This window comes from Pagrus pagrus, assembly GCF_965226575.1.
Source record: "Pagrus pagrus genome assembly, chromosome: 16".
Taxonomy (NCBI): domain Eukaryota; kingdom Metazoa; phylum Chordata; class Actinopteri; order Spariformes; family Sparidae; genus Pagrus; species Pagrus pagrus.
In genome coordinates, this window is record NC_140200.1 from 23,229,971 (window position 1) to 23,256,285 (window position 26,315).

At 42.3% G+C, this 26,315-nt stretch overlaps 1 protein-coding gene across 4 annotated transcripts in view; it reads left to right on the forward strand.

The window, feature by feature from the left end:
* mei4 (meiosis-specific, MEI4 homolog) overlaps window positions 1-26,315 on the forward strand; it is a 79,972-nt gene that overhangs the window by 14,485 nt on the left and 39,172 nt on the right. For 3 of the 4 annotated variants that reach the window (XM_084377926.1, XM_084377927.1, XM_084377928.1), the window contains exon 4: window positions 6,576-6,707. The exons of the other annotated variant lie outside the window; for it this stretch is intronic. In XM_084377926.1, coding sequence (XP_084234052.1) covers window positions 6,576-6,707 — 132 coding nt within the window. The remainder of the gene's footprint in view (window positions 1-6,575; window positions 6,708-26,315) is intronic. 4 annotated transcript variants of the gene reach the window in all.

Genomic DNA, 26,315 nt, shown 5'->3' on the forward strand with positions numbered 1-26,315 from the left:
CACGAGTGTACCGGTCAGAGGGCAGTGTGCCCCCACAACTGTAACTCTCTTTTATGTGACACGCCATTTTTTATCACAGGGACAGGAAATTAAGTTGTGTTGACAGGAGGGTGAGGTGCCGTATCCACAGTGTGAGTGAAAGATATGTCGTCCACAGGCTCCTGTAATTCTGCAGGCTGTAATACATCTTACTGTACATACATGCACTGTCTGCTGTGATTTATGTTTTTAACCTTTCTTAATGAAAGTTTGTAGTGGAGTGTACGACATCAGTAGAGGGCTGGTGGGCTGAATTGTCTCCGTTCTCCTCACAGTTGTAAATAACAACACAGGGCTGAATGTGAGTTATGCGATCATTAAGTCTATAATAAAAATGGACCGCCAGTTAACCTTCTTTTTCCCGGGTGACTACGAGCCCAGTGGCAGACACAATTGTATAGTTATAACAAGACAAGGTTTATAGGGAACATGTAAATGAAAACAGACTGCGACCATTTTTTGCGACGGTGCGAAACACTCACTGTGTGAAACCCAAGGAACAGCATTTCTACTTGTAACGTTTTGCAGTGGCCGCCATGGCAATTTAAAAAAAAATCACAGAATGAACCAAACGTTGCACGATCAATCTGCTGATCCATATCCAACCACAGTGTTGAGAGGACACAGCCATTTCACACAGGAGAGGTTGCCTATATAAGGTGGATATACCAATGTGCATTCAACCTGCGCTGGACTTTTTCATATGAGTCAGCTGTGACTCTGTATGTCTGTTCTAGAGAATCCAGTCTGTGATGTGAAAACAACAGTCAGAGAAAGTAAATGTTTGGGTCCTGCTCATAGTTCAGTTTTAATCCCAGCGTAACACAGTGTCTCTTCTGCCAGGCTGCTGACAGCGCTGTCCGAGCAGGGCTGGTGCTACACGCTTTAGTGCCTTAGACAAGATTAGGATTTGGTGTCCCCAAATTGCAGCATTTCTCACCAGTTAACCACCATTGGAAGTTGTCAGTTGGATTTTTTGCTCCAGCTAATATACAAATGTATTTATGGTTCCCCTTATAATTCCTAATTGAAATGCTATAAATGTGGATTTTTTATAAGCGTCTATCTTTATGCTTTTATTGTAATACACTTTGACTAACAAAAAAACTGTCTGTGCGACGGGAGGAATGAGGGGTCTCCAACTGATTGAGCACCAGTGCTACTAGTGAAAAACATTGGTCTGGAGCCCTGCTGTCTATTGCCAGTTTAATGAATCGACTCATTTTTAAGCCTAAAAAATGTCAGAAAAAAGTTAAAAATACCTGATTCAGTTCAGGGAGATGTGTTCACATTGCTTGTTTTTTCTAACGTTTGGTACTTTTAAATGTAAGATGACGGAAGCAATTAATTGATAAAAAAAAAACAAAAAAAACATTGAAGTGGTGTTGATTATTGTTCTGTCGATTCAATTGTTTCAGCTCTAGTTTGCTTCATGTTTGACTGAAAAGGTCAGTGAGTAGATGAGTAGAGTATTTAAACCCGCTAATGGTCTTTCAACTGAAAATAGATACAGTATAGATGAACACATGCTCTTCTAGACATTTTTGTACCGTAGGGAACTAACCCTCACTTCCAAAAACCCCAGCATGGTAGTCAAACAATGAAGCTGTCTGAAAAAGAGTCCTCTGGAGGTGTCGGCAAAGTGCCTCCAGTCTAAATGTGCTCCATATTCAGAAATAGAGCCGTGAGCAACTGTAATTTACCCAGCGGCAGGTTCCGCCTTCAGCCCTGCTCACGTCCACGACGAGAGCTCTTATTTCAGGCTCTGTTTCTCAGACACACCTGGAGGAGTTGTTACGGTCTAGGAGGAAGGAGATTGGACAAGATGAAGAGCCCAGACGATGAAATTGCAGATCCTAAATCCCAAGTGGCGTCATTCAAATGTCACTCTCCCACTGTGTTCGCCTGCAGACATATTTCATGTAATAACCTTTCAGAGAGGAGGACGGTTAAATGTCTGGCTGGCCTCATACAGCCTCACACCCGCCTCATCTTACCGTGTCATCCTTTTGTCTACTGGATGAACTTTTATGAGCTTCTTGTATATTGCATCCCCGCCTCGTGTGTTTCAGCCCCAAACAGAGTGTTCAAGTACACCTTTTATCACTCTGTTATTTTTCAGACAATACTACCTCTGGCTTTAATGGCTGCAGAATGTGCCTGTTAACATGAGTTATGGGAATATAAGTCATTTAAACACAGAGGTTTTCAGATTTTTGAAGACGTTCTGAAAAAGAAAATGCAGCCAAGAAGAAAGAAAAGAAGAAAAAATTACCCACTCAAAGACAGCGATGAACCTGACTGACATCAGCTGAAAGCGCCCTCACCAGATCTGAATCTAAGAACAGTTAGATAACCTGTACTTGATGACCTGAGAGGTCTGGATTTTAGTCCGTGAGCAGGTCAGAAATAAACCGGGGAGCTTATGTCCTTTAGAGACTATTTGAAAAATTTTGGTTCAAGATTAATGGTCTAATAAATTAGTAAGCAAATAAAACATACTAAACTTGATAACATCCAACCATGCTGTGAGTTATAAGCTGTACACATATGCACTGCTATCCTGAACTTTTCTCGACATCACCCGGAGGAGCTGTATTTCATGTCACGATTATCCTGTCCAACATAGTTGAGATTCATGATATCATTCCGATAATCTTAAAAATATTCTAAACTTTTTAAAAATGCACTTAAATATAATGGAATCCCTCTGACCTTACATTATGTTAGAAAACAAATATTTGTTTTGCATTACAAAGATGCAATGTGAAAGCGGAGCCTACACACATTGTGGCAGGTTTAGACCATTCAAAATCAATCAGGAAACTAATACAGGACTGTACGTCAGCGTGTTTGGAGCATGACAATAACACCGTAGCCACCAGGGTTGGCAGAAATGGTCAAAGGATAAGGACAGTGAAGGGTGGAAGAGGCTCTTGCAGATGGATTTAAACAGAATGGGACCATAGTGTGTTTGAGATGAGAGAAGTGGTGAATCAGCTGTGAATGCAGTCAGAAAGCTGAATTGCAGTTGCAAAACTGACCTCTCACAAAATCAAAACACTTTAAACTCAACATCTCTTCAAGTCTCTTTTTCTGTTTCTGTCTCCAAGTAGAGAACCAAACCAGCTGGTCCAGTTGGGCTTGTGCGTTGAAAGACAATGAGGTCAAACTAGAGGGAAGGAACGCCTCATCAATCTGCAGCCGGAGAAAATCTGGTTAGGAAAACTGAATAACAATCTCCTCCCTTCAGTTGCTTCAAATTATGAATTAATCTCTTGATAGGATAATCATGCAGACAATTTCTCATGATGTCCTCGTATCATTCAGCACGCGGCTGTAATCAGCAGCACAGGCAATACAAAGCAAATTGAATTTCAGGTTCTTCATTTTTTTTTCTTTTCGTTCCGCTTTCTCACTCTCTGTTTGAGGCACACGGCTAAACACACCTATCTGATCGGCTTTGAGCATCTGTTTTAGCTCTGCACTTCAGATGTGTGCAGGTTACTAGTTGGATTCCCTGGACTAAATTGAAAAGCAACAATGGTCACGATGCCCTTGAGCCAAACAATTTATCCCCAGCTGCTGCCGTGGAGCTGCCTACTGGCACAATAACAGAGGACTGTTTGGATGTGTTGGGCTGCTCTCAGTCGAAAAATACGAGAAACTGGCTGAATATGAATTAGGCTGTTGCTGAATATGAGCGTGAATGCTAAGTATACTCCCTCCAGGATCACAAAAATTAAAACCTGTGGCAGCAGCAGCAAACTGTGTGCTGCATGTGTTTGGCATCAGGGTGAAGAAACTAACGGGACAAGACAAATTGTATTTTCTGTCGTGTGCACACTGAAAACTGCAAAAAATGTATTTCCTAACAAGTAGCCATCCTGATATATCTCCTTCCTCTGTTAAAAACACATCTATGAGCCACAATGAGTTCCTTAATCACCACGAACACACACATTGTAGTTTATTTTCACTCAATCCCGTACAATCCTGCTGCCACAAATACTCACAGGAGCACCAAATGTGGATGAATCTACTGCTGAAAATTCTCCAATAAATGCACCATCTCCTCCTGTTTCAGTCAAAACTCTAGCAAGCTGGCCTGGGATCTAGGGTTGGGTAGGTTTCCAGTTTTGCTGGTCTGGTGTACGGGCTTCAACCGGTTTGACATTGTGCCAACTGACTGAACCGTGAACATTTGTCAGGTGTAATATCAGGTGGAGAGAACTAGCAACACATGGCTAATTAGCAGGAGCCCAGGGATAGCTGATTAGCTCAGCTCCACAGGTGGTGCAGTGCTTATGTCTTGTTATGATGTACTAAAACTACGACTCAAATACTACTCAAACCAGCGTCCGCAAGAGAAAACTCATCAGTCAGGAGTTGGTGCAGATTATGTGTTATTATTATTAGCGTTAAAGGTTTTTCTAACCTGCAGTACGAAGCCTTGTTTTGATCCACTGCTCCTGTTTGCTCTGTTAAAATAACTGCATTATACTCTTAATACAAACTCAACACTTCCTTTATCCATTTCAAATTAAAAGCCCTCTCCTGTGTCAGTGGATCGTACCATTCTTCTCTTAACAAGGCTTTTATTATGAAACATTATCAGGAACATATTGTAGAAAACTCATTGACTTCCAAGATTCATATACTGTATGTGGATGACTTGAACTGTCGCTGCTCCTATTTCACTCCACTAAGGTCTTGTTTTGTTTAGTATTTGGTGTTAAACTTTAGAAGAAGAAAAGTTAAGTTGAACTGTTGAAAATGAAAACAGTTGCAGTTGCCCTAAAGGACTGTAGTGGGCTCTCATTATGTTCCTCTTGGGAGCGACTGAGTCTTGTGAAGATGGATTTGTGAGCTCACATGATGTCATGATCGTAAGAAACCAGCCAACCAAAATGAATTGAGAGGGACAAGACTAATACACATCTGTATTGTATTGTATTGTATTGTATTGTATTGTAGTTGTCTTTGTGTTATTGAAAGTTCAGTGTTCTCAAAAGTTGTTGGACAAAAATCCTTATCCCTTTTTTTGCTGCATTTATATTGTTTGTAGTTTGTGTGCCACATAATGAGATTGCCACTAGTAATCATAGTTTTAATGATTTGGAAGACTAAATGTATTTCTGCACCTTTGTCATCTTGTATCCAAAGTGAATTGTAAAATTGAATAAGATATTGCCTTTGTGCCTTTGAGTCAGCCATGGTCACATGTGTGTTATTATCCCAGAATCATCATCAGCTGCAGAATTAATTTTCAGCATTCTTCATAATGAGCAACAGACAGTATTTAGTGTTTATCCTGAGTGTGAGGCGCCTGGAGGCTCAGAGGGAGACTGTGTGTTTGTGTGGAGGAGTTTCTCTGTGGCAGAAAAATAGCAGCAAATATGACATAGGTGGGATTTCATGTCGTGTCTCAAAGATTTCATTTACTTGAATGTAAAGACAGACAATGAATAGTCAAGGTGAATTCTAGTTACCAGAAGAATGCCAGAAGCATCACCTGTTCATGCTCCAGTTTTGAATAACAGAGTTTAATGCTCACAATGCATTAGGTGCTTGAAGATATAATATGTAAGATTTCTGACTTAAAATATCTAAAAACAACTACACCTTTGTTGGAAACATTTGTGAAGTAACCACCTCTACAAAATATAGAACAATGTTCAAACTCAGTTTACTCAAGGTAACGGTGCATTTCATTTGGTCGTCTGTTGCTATAACTTCCAGGAGAGGGTGTGAAAGTGAGGAAGGAAGTCCGAGAACAAGGTTTAATGTAGCGTTAATAAAACTTTTGACTCACTTTACTCATGTGAAGTTTGACCGCAGGATCATTTGTGTTTATTCGGCCGAAAACAGTCAGATTATTGTATATTTGTTGTAACACCAAGGATGTGTGCATCTGTGTTTTTAAATCCAGGTGAACCTCTGACTAAACTCAGCAGAGACTCTGGTTCTCTCTTCTTTTCCCCCTCTCCATCCGCTGATCACTGCTGCAGTCAGGTTGATAAACAGGAGTGAAGATAAATCCACTTTTTAATCCCAAAAGATAAAAAGTAATCTCTGAGCTCTCCTCCCGTCGGTAAACAGCTCCGGATCAGAGCAGAATCTCATGTGTCTCCCGAGTGTTTATTCCTCCACAAGGTCTGGATCTGTGCCCGACTGTCTCCTCCAGCGCAAGATGTTTGAAGTCACTTTGAAGTCACTTCACTTTTCTTCCTATTCATGCTCTGAGAAATTTTAACTTTCTGACATTTCTAATGTAAAAGAATCAATTAATCAAAGAAATTGATAATGAAAATGATCAAAGTCACAGCCCTCACCTGGACACACATTGTGTTCACCGTGTCGTCTGCAGTGTACATTTGTGTGGCGCCATTAATCAGAAAGACTCGAATCATCAGCACATATTTATTGTGACCGGTTTGGAACAGAATCGATACAGTTACGGGCTTTTTACATGTTATTTTGTTATAAATGTTAGCAAAAGTTTTTTAAGTGAAATCTTTCTTTCCAAACCTCAGCTCCAGGCTGCAGAGAAGCTGACGGAGTACCTGATTGCGCTGGGGAGCAGCAGCATGTCAAAGTCCTTTCTCGTTCGTCACATTCTCTCTCAGATCAGCGCTCTGGCTGATGAGCTCTGGCAGGCCTTCCAGGTAAACACCCCCACTGCTTCACCACACCACCTCCTGCATTCCCATCATCTTTTTCCTCCTCTGCTCGTGTGTGTGTCGTTCACCTCTCTTACTTTATGACAGTACTGCAAGTTTATGGCAGTATGAACATTTACAGTTTGTATAAATGGCAGTTTTGCATTCAACCCATACTGCCGTCATGAATCTCTCTCTCTTACTCTCACTGGCTTTGTTTATTTCTCTGTGTCTTTCTCCCCCACAGGCTCCCTTTCTCTCTATCATGCACCATTTTATTTCACCTTTTGCTCTTAGCAAGCCACCCTTTGTGCAAGGCTTCAGGTACAAACGGTTTGCCCTATAGACTTGTTGCCACGGCCACTCCTGTAACAACATAATCAATACTGCGTCCCACCAGTTTCCTGTCTGCCATGTATTCAAACATCTCTCAGTAGCTCTGGAGACCGCCTGATTCACAGGCAGGGCCATAGCTGCGTTTAGCCGGCCGGCTTCCTGTGAAAGGCAGAGCTGAGTGTCAACCCAACAGGGGTCCTTCGAAATGGAAATGTGCAAAAAAAGGAAAAAGGATACAGATGATTTTCCCCCTTCACCCCTCCTGCTGAGCTTCCCTCCCACTCAGCAGGGTCGGTCATGCTCACTTGCGCCTGTTTTTTCCTCCTCCTCCTCCTCATGAGAGCCTCTCGAGGCAGGCGATGCCAAAGAGAGAATTTTATCAACACTGCATTTTTGAGGGCCAAGTTGAGGAGAAAAAAAAAATAGCTGAACCCACTGTTCGCTGGAGATATTGACAATGCAAAACAGCCTTGTGCTGCTGTGGAGCCATTGTCTCCAACAAACCAGCAGTAATGAGTATTTGTGAGGAAGATTCTGAAGGCTCAGTCCTCCACAGTCTGTCACATAAAAGTGGCGTTATCGTCCTTGGTGCATTCAGGAGATCTGGAATTGTGAACTTAAATGAACCCACGTGTAGGCGTAGACTTGTGTTAATGTGGTAGTTTGACATTTAAAAGCACACAGCACACTATCCAGGCAGGTAATTGCAGTGGATGAGAGTTCACACCCCCTCCAATATTAGAAATATTGAAATATGCCCCACCAATATCTGAGCTGACGAGACAAATCCTCAGCTACGGAAAGCTTATTTGTCGCTTTTGGTATTCAATATTAAGATAAACTCATTCTGCTACGTATTGGTGTCCATATATGCTCTGTAACGTCCCTTTCATTATGAAACCCTGTGCTGTATAATGACGATTAAATTACTTTGTACCTCGATATCAGTCCGCAGCAGCGACCACTACAGCTCTGTTTTTGTTTAGGGAGCCTGTTTAACCCGCAGCATCACTGTTAACAAGAGCAGTAATTCATTGTTTATATGGAACACAGTTAACACATCTGGTCAGGGGTTTTTTAATTGTTACTGGCTGAAGGATGATCTGAATTTCACCCGGTAATGCTGGCCCAACACTAGGGGATACGTATATTTTGGGTCTGATTCAGACAGTTGCAGGGATGTTTCCAATTCACAGCTGGTGCTGAAGTTACAGACTGGATCAAAGTCCCCCCAACTTTGAATCTTGACAATCTCAAAAAGGATATTTATGACTTGAAACCCTGTAGTACGAAAAGACGAGTGATGCAATATTTAGCAAAACCTGCATTAGAGCGAGCTGACTGGTAAGTGTCACCAACCAGATGTTACGAACTTACTTCATGATTGTTTTTCAGTGCAAAACATAGATGAGAGCAGCCGCAAGTAACTATCCTGTCACCAGAACCGGCTCCAAACAGACAACAGCGAGTAGCAAGATGGCCTTAAGCCACTGTGTTGCAGTTTTTCATGTCAAACAGTAAGAAATCCCAAAGGTTATGCATTTATTTACTTACTATTATATACGTTTATTTCCAAAAGAATGAAAGACTGTAGGAGAAGAGATCTGTGGCTTCAGTTTGTCCACAGAGAGGATGAAAATGATAAACCTTGGGGCCCAGCCAGTTAATATGTGTCTGTCTGTGTCAAACACCTCATCACAGGTTAGTTCATGTTAATCTTAATGTTACTGAGTAAATGACACGTGTGCCAATTGAACCTGTAGATGGAATTGTATCAAATAGTGCCTTTTTGAGGCTGTAACAACATTTACTGTGAAAAAATATGGCCCGACTATAAAACACCTGATTTTAGAATGGAGTTTAGTTAAACAACCTCCCCACTCAGCAGGCCGCCAGGAGCAGAGGCTGTTTTAACGTTAATAATTCACATAAATTGAGCTGACCTACCTTCTAATATTGAATCTTGTAAATAGCATAAAGTAACGTTGGAAGTGGAGCTAAACCAACCTGTTTTCACCTCCTCTCGGCACGTAGTGAACGGTTACGTGATTATGCACAAATGGCCATTTAAAACGATGTAATTACTTTGCAATAAAGTCACATTGAACAGATTCTTAAACAGCAAAATAAAGTTTCTTAATGACACAAAAGATGATAAATGACCTGGACATTTAATTAGGTAGTTTTGTGTGTCAGGCTCGTCCAATTTGATGGAGATTGGGACTGAAAAGACACTCATTAACCACTATTTCTTTAATGTTTTCTTCATTATGATGCTGATCATAGATCAACAACAACATAACATGATTGTTTGCCTGTCTGGCCATCAGATTTGTGCTCCTAATAGCTAAAAATCCATATGGTATTATTATTTTATGCTATTTAATTGGCAAAGCTGTCAGAAATTGCATTTACCGCCAGTCAAATTAAAGCGCCTGCTTTTACTCAAAAGGGCATGACACAGGGGTGAAGTACCCAGAGGGGTTGGTCTCATCTAAAGCACACACAATGACAGTCAGCCAGCGTGTTTGTTTTTATGTTTCTTTTTATCTTTTCTGTGAGATCTGGAATCCTGACAATTGTTCAGTAAAAACACCAAGTGTATAGTCCTGAGTCTTCTTTGTTTTCTTACTATTGCAATATTGAAAATTGTTTTCATCTGTCAGTAAGGTGTCTGTCGGTGGTCTCCCACTATTTTTAAAATCCAATCCTCAAGCGCACACCAGGCATTGTGTCACCAACCACGTGAACTGACAAGGTTGTTATGTGTTGTTGGTAAAAGCGCCCACGCTAGCAGGTAGCTGGAGTGAAAATTGTGTCTAAATGCTCTTTTTGCTCTCTGCACTGTCGGCTTGAACATCCAACGTGTAACTGTTGGTTAAAGAGCAGAAAATACAGAGAATTGAAAGTGTTTGATTGCTTTTACAGAAGAAGCTTGTGTACCGACTTTGTGCACATTTGAATTCAAACAGAAGCCTGAATGACCAGTAAAGTGATTGATTGCATCCATTGGAAGAGCCAGATAGGTGGAACCATAAAACAAAAATAAAATGCATATATCGGTCTATCTGTTCCTCGATCTATCCATCATTACGGTTGCTTCATCCAGTGTCTGAGGTTTTTGTCCTTGCAGCCATAAGTATGCCCATGGAGTCCAACCCCTACCACTCCTACCTCTCATCTATATTCTTTCAAGGCTAAAGATGGAACAATGAGATTGCTTTTGAAGAATCGGTATGTTTGAAGACTGAGCCGCTGGACCATCTTATTTGCTTGTACCTCCATGCCTGCAGCTCTCTGTGGCTCATTCTCTCAGGGAAAGAAGTCTCAGGGGAAGAGCTGCACGCCTCCTATTATGTAAAAACTGTAGAAGAGACCACATCTATGTTTCCATTAACATTTTATGCACTTAGCTCATGCTGTTATCCAGATGGAATGGTAATGATTGGAATTTCAATTCCTGTATCAGCACCATCGCAAGCAAAATGTCAAGTAAATTTTGTTGTTGAGAGTTTGTAGTTACAAAGTGCAGAGGTTATATTTAACAAAGGAGGAGGAGGCAGGATTAGATGTTGGAAGTAAGGCCACATTAGAGAAGAAAAAACACCATGTTTCCATGAACGATAGCTCTGTGTGTATGACAGTTAAAGCTCTGGTCTACGATATTAGAAAGGTTTGAAAAAAGCACCCCCCCCACACACACACCCCTCCCCTCTGTGCTCCTTAATCCCTCCCCTCCGAGCTCGTATCGCTCTCCCCTCGGAGTCCCGCGACACACCCCCTCCCGCAACAAGCACCAAGAGCAACAAGCCGGACGACAGAAACCAAATACAGCCCAGCTTTGAATGCGGAGTAACGATGTCGGATTCACAGATAAAGTTATTACAATGCACGTTGAAACTCACGTAAATCTTGTAAGTCATTACAATGTCCACAGCTAAGCTCCACAGCCAAGCTAGCGTAACGCCATTAGCATGCTACAGCTACGTTACGTTACAGCTACGTAATAAGTTACAGCTAAGTTAGCCACTTCTAAAAGGCATTGAGGGCCAAGAGACTAACGGATGCTGCAGTCAGCTTTAATCACAACGATCGCTTCCACATTGTGGCTGAAAAATAAACCTGTGTGAGTCTCAGACTAGCTGTGTGTGTCCCAGCTGTTGTCTGAGTAGCACCAGACCGCAACACAAACGTGCCCGTAAACCGTAATCTCTTGTTTATGACAGATAAGACACACAAATACACACATCGTAACGCGTTTATGATAATCCATCATATTGATTTAGCAAAGGCTTCGTTGAAAACAAACGGACAAGACCAGGAGGAGGATTAGCAAATCAGTTGAGTAGTGACCGGGCGAGAGGTTGTTATGGAGAAATAAATCCGGACAAATAAAATAAAAATCCGGAAATAAATCCGAAACCCCTCCGCTTCGCGTTGGGATTTCATCCATCCCTTCATTCATCTTACGTGCTGCTTCATTTAGCTGCCACGAGCAAATAAATAGGCTGATTTGGTGTAAACATGATAGCAATGTTAGCTTATTGTTAGCTTACAATGCTAGCATAGAGGCTAACGTCTCCGTCGAACAAGTAAACAAGTGTTGACAACACTGCAGAGACAGACACCGTCTAATAACACAGAAACAAACTAACGGCAGCTTTCACAGTCATCAGCAGCATCGGCATGAAAGTTATCTGTGTCACAACATCCACAATAGAGACGAAGGTTACCTGCTCAACAGAAACGCCGCTGTATCAGCACCGGGTCCATATCTTCATGGACCTTTCGCCACCGTTCAAATGATGACCCGATGTTTATTCGGTTTGAGCCCTCTTTGTTTCACATCTCGCTTTGTGTCTTTTCAGTGACAGACTTTCTTTCTTTGACTCTTTGTCGGTGGGGCGAGCAGAGGCAGCTGAACAGCTGAGGGCAAAACAAACCTCTTGTCCGCTTGTAGTTTCAAATGCGGAAGTGGGTCGGGACCAGACGTGAGCAGGAGCAGGAGAGTGAGCGAGGGGATTGGATCGGAAAATCGATCCAATAGGAGCCATCCGGGCCGGATGGTTCCTATTGGTCAATTTCTTTTCAGTTTTACAGACACTAGAGAGAATGGATTTATTTGGTTCCTTTTACTCTTCACATTGTGTAGTTGGTACTATTGGGTCATAACCACCATCTAAATGATTAATTAATTATTTATACATTAATTCCCGTGAAACCTCCATGACCTCCTTCCTTTTTTTTTTTGGTCTGCAATATGTCATTAAACGTTCATCTCTTGCTGCAAATCTCGGACAGACCTGTTTCACTGTGTGCCACAGGATGTAAGCATAAACAAATTGGCTAACTAGCTGATTAATGTAATACAGCTTTGTTTGTTCTTACATTTACAAGTGAGAAGTTTAACTGTATATGTAGTTGGCTTTGGTAGCATGCTAGCTGCATAACATATCAATTACGTGCATAGCGTTAGTAGTTCAAAAGGCTTTTACAGTGTTGGTTAACGCTACAGATAAAAGTAACTCATTACATCACAAGATTACTGCCACTAAAAAGTAACTTGTTAGTTTACTGCGTTATCTACTGAGAAAAGTAATGCTTTAGAGTACTCTAGAGTTTCCAAACGTACGGTAAAACCCTTTTGCGACTCGTCGAGAATGTGGGTTATATTGTCCAGAAGGTGTGTAGCCAACTGTACACGTACCTTTGAATTTATTGACTCTACCGTCATTTTATAGCCTTCTTTGCGGCCCATAATCAGTAACTCTGCAGTCTAATAATAGGAATGACAGGCGCAATATAACATTTACGGCTCTAACAATCTGACAGTGAGCTGTGCAGAGGCATACAGTGTTAGGCACAGCTGTTTCAATGAAAACAACACAACACAGGCTCTTAGAGCGGGGTATATGGTGTTTAAAAACTGATCTAATGAACCCCTAAACTATGAGTGCTTACATAGAAACCATAAAGCAAAACGATGAAAGTGAAGAGCTTTTTTTTTTTCAAAACACATTCCTACATACAAACAACTGAACTTGTAAATCACCACTATGTTGTTTTTGTCCTTTTTGTGCAAAAATTCAAAATAGTGGGAATATTACCACGAAGTTAATGCAGACCTCTCTGCTATCTTGCTACATTGAATTAGCTAGCTATGCATGCGTACTGACACAACTGTAGGTTTACGTTCTGCTGGCACGCAGCCACCTGCTGAGTAGCAAAATAGAAACAAACAGTGCAAATGCTTCAGGGATTTTCTTTTATTTTGTGGCAATAAAAGGAACCATCACTAATGCTAATGTAGCTCCTCAGGGATTTAAGCCGTTATTTTTCTTATTTTGACAAACCAACCCGTGACAACAAATTAGTTAAGGTTGTAAGGACTATGGCTGTTGGTAGTTTTTGTTGATTTTGTTCAAATACGCTAAATTTAAAATTTTATGGGTTATTATAAACTATAATGGATTATATCTTCAGATGATGGGGCTAAACTAACTAATATGCACTTCTTGCCATAGCAACAGTTAACACCACGTAATGTGAATACAGTAGAGTGCAGACTCAGGCTACATTGTAAATACAGATAAGATCTCTCATCAACACATAATGCATGATTTTAGTAGTTAGTAAGCCTATAGAAAAGAAAACCTTTAGAAATACCCAAAGAATGAATAATTCTTTGGGATAATTTGGGATACTGTGATTTTGATACAATACTGTAATTGTTGCCATATATTATTGTCAATTTCTTTATTTTTTTTATTATGTTCTGCTATTCAAGCTCACCACAGAGGAATGTTTTTTTAAAAAAAAGATAACAAAACACCAAATTTGTAGTGTTACAATGGCTCTTGCTCTCAGTGTGACAATGCACCTTGTTGGGGCTGGGAGCAAGGTTATAATAGTTTTGGATTTTTCATTATAGTTTAGTTTTATTTTGTTTTGTCTAATTCAGTTAGTTTTAATTCGTTTTTAAAGTGGGTGTGCTAGTTTTTGTTAGTTTTAGTTTTAGTTTTTTCATACTTTGGGTTATTTGTCAGGTGCAGAATTCAAAAAGATCAGAGTACGTACTGTGTAATAAAACTCAATACAAGATACCATTTTAAAAGATGTATTCAGTCACTGTTGAACAACCAACCGTCCACAACAACCATAACATGCCACAGGATAGCAGCCTTAAGTGCAAAATGTGTGTAATACTGCTTCTGGGGTCAAATACAGTTAGTGTGCCTGCCTGGTACGAATCAGAGTACCCAACAGACTAAAGACACATGAACAAAAGAATATAGACCCATTCATGAGACACACATCACATTCTCAGTCTCAGGGAGCTTAATCTGAGAATAACATGAATAAACTCAAAAGCCCAACACTCAACAGGTTGGAGTCATTTTTTGACCAAAAATACCAACTCAAAAATAAATTAAGAAATAGGCTTCTCAGCACTAGCTGAAGGTGTGTGTGTAGGTGTGTGTAGGTGTGTGTGTGAGAAAGAGTGTGATGGGTGTACTTCAGTCAATCAACAATTTCTTGTTGATCTTGAGGAAAACCCGCTGCTCCAGAGATGTGGTTGTTCTGTTCCTCAGGCCAGATGACAACAGTCCACATACTAAAAAGATGCGCTCCACACAGGCTTGTGAGGCAGGGGCACTAACGAGATCTGGTGCCACAGGGGCTAGTTTTGGATAGACAGCCTCTCTTGATCTCCAGAACTGCAACGGTGTCTCATTTAACACACCCTGTTTGACGTCGTCACCATTCTTCTTCATTTCGGTAAACAGACTGTTGGCTCCATCAGGCTCATTTCTTGATGACACATTGACCTCCATACGGGAGGCAAGGAAGCGGTATTTCTGAAGGACAGTAGGAGCGGAGTTACCTGCGGTTTGGTGCCGAGAAGCCGAGTAAACGAGAAATGACGAGAAGTAACGGACCGTGAGGTGCCATATGGTGCCACCAGGTGACGTAAAATTGCTCGAGGCGAAAAAATCGATTTCATATCATAGACTGTAGTTTCATATCCATCTTAAATTGACGAAAACAAAGCGATTTTTATCTATAATTTTAATACATTTTAGGTAGTTAGCGTTTTTTTCTTTTAATTGTTGTTTTGATTTATTTCAGTTAACGAAAATGTTTTTTCAATTCTAGTTTTCGTCATTTAGTTTGTTTTCGTTAACGATAACCTTGGCTGGGAGACCTGTTGGACGATGGCCCATTGAGTGAACAAAAAGGACCAGCCCTGCCGCTGCTGTCTGCTACACACACACACAGGATGTGAAGAAATAAAACATGTAATTTTATTTGACCGTGTCCCTGTCCTGGGAAATGGATCAATGGGAAAACCCCTCTCCCCAATGAACTACATTTCACAAGCTCAAACAGTTGTTAGTTTTAGTCTTACTTGTGTATTATGTCTTTGATTCTTACTCTATTTTTACATGTTGTTGGGCAATAATGGACATTGAAATCTTGTAAAAGTTTACATTGTAAGCAATCGTCTCTGTGTAGGTAATGTGGTGTGCGGATCTCAGCCCTCTAACAGTGTTGAGTTTACGCAACATCAGTGTGTCGAATGCTAACACCATCAGTTATTTTTTAAAACTAAACTGAGTTACTCCCACAATAACACTACAGAGTTTATACAGTTTAACTCGATATCACTGTTTATTTTACTTTGTTTTGTTTACTTTGTCACTTTTATTACTATTGGAGCTACTTTGTACTAGCTTTGACACAAAGATGAAACCACCTCGACTTAATATTTTTAAAAGTAGAACTGTGTGACGGCGTAAAGACTGAATTCAATACTACCCTTTATCATGGTTTGCAATATTTTCATTACTGTAGAAGCAAACAACCAAAAAGTCCAGTAAAACTTACTGCACGGCAGACATAAGAGGCAACTTATAGTGAGATACATGTCACTTTGCACTTTCCCTTAGGGAGTTCTTGTCCCCTATACTACACCACCTGTATAAAGCCATTATACACTTCCCAGGCTGAGTCTCAGACATACCTCAGCTCTTTGTCAGCAGCAGCAGACCCCTCACCCCCCTCCTGTCTATAGTGCTGAGTGAAAGTATTTCTCAGCTCAGAGGATTTCCTTTGTGTGGGAAACTGTCGTGGCAGTGACATACAAAAGCTGAGTGGATGGCATCTGTCTCCCTTTAGTTCAATTTGCAGTCTTTAATGTTTTTATTTATTTATTTATTTAATGTCAGGATAAATAGGTCTGTCAGAACAAGTACACATTTATTCAAAATAGCACAGTGACAATTTTTAAAATAAAATGCCTAGTGGTTTAAGTGGATGTAATATTGAGAGACGAGTACTTTGATACCTGTTTAATTTGGTTTGAAAGAACTCTGGTGCATTTGCATATTTTGTTTGCTGGCCTCCAAATGGGGGCGTGCCAACTACCACCAACTATGTCCAAGTACCTCATACAAAACCCATGTCAACAAAACGGTCTATCCCGCTGAGATAGCCAAAAATGTCCAATCAATGAGTCTGCGTAACTTCAACAATGTTATATCAGTGCAGACCAAATGAACTAAATTGCAGATGTGAACACTGCTTTAAGACATTGGCCATTAGCCTCTCATTAATTTAGTTAAACAGCATGGACAAACATGCCTGTAGCTGCCTGCAACACAACATCTAAGAGCACAGGATAAAAGGCCCAAGCTGCCGAAAAGACTTTATTTATTTATTCTTTTTTATTTCTTTATGATGTTATATGAGTTGCGTGCGTCATCGCGTATCCATCAAACTCAGAGTTGCTATGCATTACCATCTATTCTTGGTGGAAAGCATTGATTACAGCTAACAACAGTGAGCATTAGTCACACTCGAAAGCGCAAACTGGAAAGTACATGAATCCTTTTAGGAGTTGGAGCAATGAGAGGCCTTGGTTTGAGACTTCGTTTGGGCTGATTTCATAAATAAGAGCACTCACTCAGGGATATTCACTGAGTCTCTTGTAATATTCATTCCACTATTTTTAAAATGCATTTCCCTGATTGATAATGATGCACTTCAGTTTTACTGAATGCAGCCTCTAAACTAACAATAAAACTACTTTATAGAAGAATAATTGCAGAATTTAGATATATTGAATGGCTATTGCTGAAAAATGCCAGATCAAATCAATTTTTCTTTTTGTAGCCCACAATCACAGTCATATTGCTCAAGTGGGCTTACAATCCGGACAGTGAACACTATCCTGTGTCCTCAGACCCTCGAGTGAGGAAAAACTTGCCACTTGAAAAAACAAAAAAACAAAACCAACCTTTTAACAGGGGGAAAAAAGATGAAAGAAACCTCAGGAAGAGCCACAGAGGAGGGATCCCTCACACTTAACAATGATACAATGTGCTTAAAAGCAAAATATGTCATTTCTGCAGCTGGGGGGGTCACTCTGTCAAAGCAAAACAGAAGACATTCGCCAAGTGTTGTGAGGGGGGCAGATCCAGACCTTCTGGAGAAATAAACACCTGAGAAACCTGATTCATTTCTCTTCACTCCTGTTTATCAACCTAACTGCAGCAATGATCCGTGGAGGTGATCTCCATTGTCAGGTGTCTATGTTCTGTAATGTTGACTGCTGACTGGAGCTGGAGGGGAAATAATAATAATAATAATAATACATTTTATTTCATAGGCGCCTTTCTGTCACTCAAGGTCACCTTACAGTAAATAAAAGACAATGCACAGTACACAATAGAATAAAATAAGTTAAAAAATAAATTTAAAATAATAAAATAAAATAAAAAGAGCCACAAAAGTACACAAGAGTACAAACAGTTAAAATGGACAGGAAGCTCAGTTAGAGGGAAAAGGCAATCTTAAACAGGTGTGTTTTGAGTCGGGACTTGAAATGTGAAAGTGTACTGATGTTCCTTATTTCGGGTGGCAGAGAGTTCCAGAGCCGGGGAGCAGAGCGGCTGAAAGCTCTGCTCTCCATGGTGGTAAGACGGACCGGGGGGACAGTCAGCAGAATGGAGGAGGATGAACGGAGTGTGCGAGAGGGAATGGCAATATGGAGAAGATTGGAAAGATATGGGGGGGCAAGATTGTGAATGGCCTTGAATGTTAGCAGAAGGATTTTGAAGTCAATGCGGGATTTGATTGGGAGCCAGTGGAGCTGCTGTAGGACGGGAGTGATGTGGTGGATGGAGGGGGTTCTGGTAATGACACGGGCAGCTGAATTCTGGACCAGTTGAAGTTTGTGCAGGGATTTATGGGTGAGACCGGAGAGGAGGGAGTTGCAGTAATCCAGGCGGGAAGTGATGAGACTATGGACAAGGATAGCAGTGGTATGGGGAGTAAGGGAGGGGCGGAGGCGGTTGATGTTGCGTAGGTGGAAGTAAGCAGACCGGGTGATGTTGTTGATGTGAGATTGGAAGGAAAGTGTGCTGTCGAGGATGACACCCAGACTCTTAACCTGTGGGGAGGGGGAAACGGAGCAGTTGTCAATGGTGAGGGGGAAATTGTTGGTTTTGGAGAGTATTGATTGTGTGCCAATGAGAAGAATCTCAGTTTTGTCAGAGTTGAGTTTTAGTAGATTTGAAGTGAACCAGGATTTTATTTCAGTTAAGCAGTCGGTAAGGGAGGAGGGCGGGAGGTTGGAAGTGGGCTTGCTGGCGAAGTAGAGCTGGGTGTCATCCGCATAGCAGTGAAAAGTGATATTATGTTTGCGGAAGATATTGCCAAGGGGAAGGAGATAAATGATAAAGAGGAGGGGCCCCAGGACAGAGCCCTGAGGCACACCTGAGGTGACAGGGGAAGGTTGGGATGTGAAAGTTTTTAGCTGGATGAACTGAGTGCGGCAGGAGAGATATGACTTGAACCAGTTTAGAGGAGTATGAGTGATGCCGAGGGAGGATAGTCTCTTGAGTAGGGTGGTGTGACAGATGGTATCGAAGGCTGCACTGAGGTCGAGGAGGATGAGAATGGAGAGTAAACCAGAATCAGCTGCCATGAGGAGGTCGTTGGTTATTTTAATGAGTGCAGTCTCTGTGCTATGGAGAGGGCGGAAACCAGACTGCAACTGTTCGTACAGGTTGTTGTTGGATAAATGAGAATGGAGTTGAATTGCTACTGTTTTTTCAAGAATCTTGGAAATGAAGGGGAGATTAGAAATTGGACGGAGGTTATTGAAGTTTGTGGGATCTGCACCGGGTTTTTTCAGAATTGGGGTAATTGCAGCAGTCTTGAATGATGTAGGAACAGTTCCAGTGGAGAGAGAGGAGTGGATGATGGCGGAGATGAGAGGGACCAGGGGAGGGAGGCAGGCTTTGACCAGAACTGTGGGGAGAGGGTCGAGCTGACAGGTGGATGGCTTGGACTTGCGGATAAGATCTGAAATTTCTGAGGTGGTGGGGAGCTGGAAGGAGGAGAAAGAGTGGGTAGGAGGAGGAAGTTCAGATACAACATTGAGGGTGGTTTGTGAGCTGAGATGTTGGTGAATCATCTGGATTTTCTGACTGAGGAATGACATGATGGAGTTACAGAAAGCAGTTGAACACAGGTGAGATGGTAGAGATTCCTGGGCTTGGGTGATATTCTTGAACAGTGAGAACAGTGATTTGGTGTTACCTTTGTTGGAAGAGATTATGCCAGTGTAATAATTTGATTTGGTTTGGGTAATGCAGTTCTTGTAATGTAACATGTGATTTTTGTAATTGTCTTTGTGAATATGAAGTCCAGTTTTCCTGTATAGCCGCTCGAGTTGTCGTCCTTTAGCTTTCATGAGTCGAAGTTCGGGGGTAAACCAGGGAGCGGAAAGGGAGAAGGAGACAGATCTGGTTTTTAACGGAGCAAGGGAGTTGAGAATGTGTTGTAGTGTGAAACCAGCTGTTCGAGGGTGACTGAGTTGTGAGTGGCCATGAGGGAGTGGATGCTGGAGGAGAGGGAATCTAAGCTAATGTCCTTAATGTTGCGAAAAGAAATGAGACCGCGGAGCTTGGTGGTGGAGAGAGGGAGTTTAACATTAAATGAGAGGAGGAAATGGTCAGATATGGGGAGTTCAACTGCAGTTAGGTCAGAAGGGGGAACACCAGAGCAGCAGATTAAGTCCAGAATGTGACCCTTCGAGTGAGTGGGGGTATCGGTGTGCTGTTGAAATCCAAAACTGTCGAGGCAGGATGTAAAGTCTTTTGTGAGTGGGTTGTTGGTATTGTCCATGTGAATGTTAAAATCTCCCAGTACTATGTTGTTTGGTGAAAGTGTGGATAGGTGGGTGAGTAGAGCAGCAAAGTCATGTAGAAAGTCATTGTTTGGTTTTGGGGGCCGGTAAACAGTTGCAATGATGGTGGGAGTAGGTCCAGAGAGCTGACAGACAGTGGATTCGAAGGAGGTGAAAGCAGGGGTTGGCACCGGCGAGACTTTCCACTTCTTGTGATGAATTATTGCTAGACCCCCTCCCCGGCCGGTGCCACGGGGTTGACAGGTGTAAATAAATGCCGGAGGAGTAGATTCATTGAGTTGGGAGAAGTCATTGGGTTGTTGCCAGGTTTCAGTTAAACAGAAAAAGTCAAACTTATGGTCACTGATGAGATCCTGGATGAGATGGCCCTTGCTTGTGAGTGAGCGGATATTAAGTAAACCAAAGTTGACAGTGGTGCTTTCATAATTGGCAGTGGTGTTAGCCGACCGGGGCAGGGAGGCTAGGACACTGTGGTCAACGGCCCTGCCGGTGTTGGATGAAGGGGGACGGGAATTGGACCAGATGGATTGTATTGGTTGAGTGGGAGGGACGGGGGCGCTAGAAAGCTGGACTGTACTTTGTACTGCTGCTGGGATGGGGTGAGGAAGAGTGTCTATGGAGGGGGTGTGTGGTGTAAATAGTCAGTCACGTGGAGCATAGTGTACAGAATATTGGATATTGGCTGCAAGCATGCGAGCGCCTGTGGTGCTGGGATGGATGCCATCTGATTTAAAAAAGGAGGGGCGGTTCCAGAAGAGATTAAAATTGTCCGTAAAGTAAAAACCTCGGACGTAGCAGGCAGGTTTGAGCCAGGTGTTGAGCATGAGTAATCTGGAGAAGCGCGCGTTGCGGCGACCAAATGTGGGAATGGGGCCAGAAATAAAAACAGATTTTCCACAAGTGCGAAGGAAGTCCAGGAGGGAGATAAAAGCACGTTTTGTCAGTTCCGAGGCACCCCGAGCCATGTCGTTTGTCCTTACGTGCACAACTAGTCGGGTAATGGAGGATGGGAGAGACCGAAGCAGCCCAGGAAGTTTTCCCAGGATTTCCAGGACTGTGGCACCAGGGAGACAACAGGTGGTGGCGTTGAAAAAGCGGATATTCCGTGTAATGGAGTCCCCAATGATCAGCGTGGTTGGTGGAAAGAGTGGGCGAGGATGAGGTTGAGCCGGGAGGGATGGTGGTGAGCCAGCGTTCGGGGCGTGTGCTGACGGCAGGATCGGCGACTGTGCCCGGCAGGACAGGTGTTGCGGTGGGTCGGCCGCCCCGGCCCCAGGAGGAAGAGAGTCCGCCAGCGATGTCGGGTGGCGCACGCCTCCAGAGCGTCGGAGAACGGCTTCCTTCAGGAATTTGCGGCGAGAAGTAGAGGTGGTTGTCCTGGAAGACAGCTGGCGATCCGTGACCGAAGCACAGCGGCTCCGGGCACCGGCGGGTGCCGGCGGGGGAAGAGGTCCCCGCAACAGCCACGGGGCCCCCTCTCACCGCCAGGAAGATCCCAGACGCAGGGCAGCCGGAGCGGGGGGAAGATGCACCGGCAGCCGCTGAGGCACCGGGGGCCGCGCGGCTATCGGAGCACGAAGCTGCAGGGACGCCACCAGCCGCAGGAGTAGGACCAGCCATCCTGGACGTGGAGCCGCCCGAGACCGAGTCTGGAGCACCAGCGGTCACAGGCGGAGAGGGGCCAGCGGCTCCCTCAGGCAAGCAGCCCCCGGAGCCAGGAGCCGCACGACCGCCGGCAGCCGTGTGTAGAGAGCAGGCGGCGGGGCCTCCCGGCACCGGGCGAAGATCTGGATTGTCGGCCAGGGCGTCGAAGCGGTTGGAGAGGCTCAGGCAAGGAGGAGAGGCAGTGGCATCCTGGTCTCCCCTTCTGCCGCGGATCACAACTTCAGCCCAGGATGACTGGAGGCTGGGGGTTGAGGACGTGAACGGCCGCGGACAGGTGGAGGTATCCCATGGAGCAGTATCCTGGAGGGCCGCTTTGAGTGAGACTATTTGCATGGATTGTTCGTGGGCAATGTCCAGACAGGAGGTCAACAGGGCCTGTTTATTCTGCAACTCCTGGGAGAGTCGACGGATGTCATCTTTAAGGTCAGATATTTGTTTGTTTGCTTTTACGAGGGTGGTGTTGTCGAAAGACATGGCTGTAGCTCGTAGGCTAGTGCTAGTTCCACTCGTAGGCTAATGTTCCTCTGTAAGTTCCTCTCCGCCTATGTCCACAATGTCTCGCTACTACTGTCGTGTTATCATGCCAGTCAGAAAGTAACAAGGCTTTCACATCAAAAACAAATGTGCAGTAGTGTGCAGAGATGGGCTATGAACTCGATGGAGAACGTGGCACAGCACAGAACGTGGCACAGCACAGCCAAATTGGAGATCAAGTGAATGTACTTTACTTCATGAACGCAGAGTTACAGAGAGGAGAGGAGAAGAAGAAGAGAGAGAACCAGAGTCTCTGCTGAGTGTTCACCTTGGACATATTTGTTATTCTTGACTCTTTTTAACACTTCATTTTTATTTTTTATACTAGTCTTTTTCTTTAACTCTTGTATCTTTTAGTTATTGTGTGAATGCACCGTCAGGAGGACTGCTTACTCAATTTCGTTGTACTTGTGTGATGAATGGATAAAGGAATTTGGATTCTGATAACAAGGATCTACTCGTTTTTAGACATTTTACTGAGGAATTCTTACATATTATATCTTGATATCACTGCTCTTGCATTATGCATCCACACTCCTACCTTCCATTATATGAAGGTTAAAGCAAACATTAAGACTTACTATAACTTGAGTTTAATCCAAAGCAAACCTCTGTATGTTTGAGTTTGCTGTTTCTCCCCTCGTGTCAGCCTGCCTGTCCCATCGTCTGATCTACCCACCAGCTGCGCTGCAGTATATTTCTGGTGTCTGTCAGTGATTTATGTGGGCGTTGTAGATTCAGTTAACCCTTCACTCTGCTGATAACAGAACCAAATGATTTGCTGGCCTGAATGTGTGGCTTCTTGAACACCCGTTACTGCAGTGGCAGCCCCCCTACGGGATGAAGACGGGCAGACTTTTCTGGCAGAAGATTCAACATATATCTGCTGTGTTGTCCTGCATCACAACGTACCTCAGAACTAATTCAGAGTGGTGGAATGTAACGAAGTACAGATACTGAAGTGCAAGTCTTTTCTTTTCATGCCACTTTCTAAATCTGTTTCACTTCATCTCAGAGGGAAATATTGTACTTTTTAGTTAAGTAAACTTAAATTGCCTTTTACTTAACAAATTAAAGATTTTAGCATACAAAACATATGAAGAGCTTATAGAATATTATGTTTTGTCATGTGTAAAAACATCACATGGTTCCATCTTCTCAAATGTGAAGGTTTTTCTGCTTTTCCTCTGAATGATTTGAATGTATTTGTAATAATGTTGAGGTTTGGACAAAACTAACATTGTGAAGGCGTCATTTTGGGCTTATTGTGTATAAGTTACTTTTAAATTGTAATGGATTACAAATTATTAGTAACTATAATCTGAAAGTAATTAGTTTCTGTACATTATTACTGTCTGTGCAGTGTAATGCATTACAATACTCACGACTTGGATTTATTTGATGAAAAATCCTTTTTGTTTCTTTAGATCAGTGGACCCTTACAGACTTAAGGAATTTAAATTATCAAAGAACTGACACAAATTTTGACCTTGTGCCCTTTTCAAAGGCAGAGTCACCACTTCTTTCATCTCTTTTGCTGACCATGCCCGAAAATCTGAATGAATTATTCGTCGGCTCTTCAGGTTTCTGTTAAAATTGAATTGTGGAGAATCTAACCGATCTCACCATGTAGCACGTCCATACTGACAAATGTTTAACATTTCTATCGTTCTGAGTCTCTTTGAACAAGCTTAAACAGGCTGCAATTGACCTGGTGGGTCTTTGGGGTTGGGAACACCAGACTTATTAACTGTAATGATATTACAGTTTACTTACTTAGCACATTACCCCAACACTGATCGTGTGATCACATTTCTTCTGCTTCAAGATATTGCAAAGCTCTTCTCATGAAGGTTTTGAAACTTAATGTGTTTTTTCCTTGCATTGTCCTCTACGTCTTGAATTACCATCAGCATTTTTCTATAAAACTTATTAAAAAAAGAAAAAAAGAAAGAATACAGAAAGTAACAAATTTGTTAAAAATACTGTGAACCATGAAACACGGCCATGTGTTTTGTTCTGACCCCTGAGCTGTTGCTATCATTACAATTAAATTCCTATGTAGCAGCTTTATTATTATTATTGTAATTGAAATATTAAACTCTCAGTTCATCACCATCCCACCTGACCCTGTAGTGAATGTCACACAGGTCATCACCTCCTCCAGCTGCTGGTTAAGAGAGCAGATAGTTCCCATCTGTCCGGAGATTCTTAGCTGACTCAGGCCTTTATGATCCAGAGGTTGAGAGGACGGGCGATGATCATTAAAGGGCTTCGCGCATTTTCACACATCAGCAGGCTTATTTCCCTGCTGTCATTCTCCTCATTGTTGGGGAGACCTTAACAGCCCCTCTGGGTGTTTGTCTGGAAACACATGCAAGATGACAAGCAAATGAGGAAACGAGTCAGGAGGCTTTCATGTCTTAAACTGATCAATTCTTGACTTTACAGGTACTTCAGGTACTTTCCTTTGGCTGTAATTGGTAATACTTGTCAGAATTGTTAATTTTTTAAATGTTTTTGTTGAATTTGTCCAAATTTCTTGATTCCTCTTTTATTCCATAACCCGACAGATGCTGGATTTTTTTGGCTTGTTGTTGAGTTATTAAAACATTGTTTATTTGAATATTTTAATTTAAGGCTGCAATGTTTACACTGACATGACAGTTCTTCCTAACAACTTAAGTACATATGCTCATGATATAACTGAAATAATAATATGGTAAAATCCATCATCTTAATTAGGGGACATGCCACGTCATTCCCCTTTTGACTTAGTTAAGGCATGGTTCCCTCAAAACTGAACATTAAGGCAGGCTAATAATAACCTGAAGTACCAGACAGTGCCAGTCTCCCTCAAAAACGAGATTTTATTCTCAGTTGACTTCCTGGTTAAATAAAATAAATAATGAAATGAAGATAGTTTGTCATGCTGAACCATCTGCAAAGGCTCTGTAAGAAACTGTTTGGAAAAGGGCAGACGCTAAAACAAAAATAAATTGAAAGGTGATTGGATGAACCATCTGTCACTGGCTCAACCAGTCAGATCAACAGTAGGAGAGTGCTATCACCAGTGGAGTCAGCTGGTAAATCAAGCTCTTAGTGAAGCTAGTCGAGAGTGAAAACCGCTTTTACATCAAGAAAAGGCTTCAGTGTTGTTCTTTGCTCTTCTTTCAATGAAATAAACTTTCCAATTCTGACAGAACTGATGCTATAGCAGCTATGCTAACGTCTTGAAGAGCCGCCATTTTTGTTCTCAAATGATTGTCACAGCTAAACAATACCTGTAACTGCCAAAGGATGCTAATTGGTCTGCACCATTGTGGTTCAGCCAAAAGTGCTTAGCTTGAAGTCTGGCAAGATAGATTCTCAAGATCTCTTGATCACGTGTTCTCACTAATCCCGCTGGATATATGCAATATTTTTCACAATATCGAATATCAAACAGCTGTTACGGCATCTTTGGGCTTTTATTGTAAATAGAAAATACCTGTGGCGCTGTCATGGCAGGACTTAGTTTCTTAGGAGAACACCAGCTTGCCAATGTGGCAGTATTATGGGTTTAAAGCAAGAGAAAATGGCGAGCCAAGGGATTTGAATGACATCTTTGTCGTAAACAGGTGTTGACTAAACTGGGCAATGCCACAAAGTTGCAGTCTCACCTCAACGTCCATCACAAGTGAGCGAGCGATGATAATCTCGTCTGTCGCAACATTTGGATAGAACAACATCGTGATATAAAAATTTAAATATTGCCCAAGCCTAGACTTTGTTTTATTGTCGTACCACCAGACTACGGAGCAGCTTCTTTCCTCAGGCTGAGACTCTTCAATTCATCCTCAGCACTCCACCATAAAAAT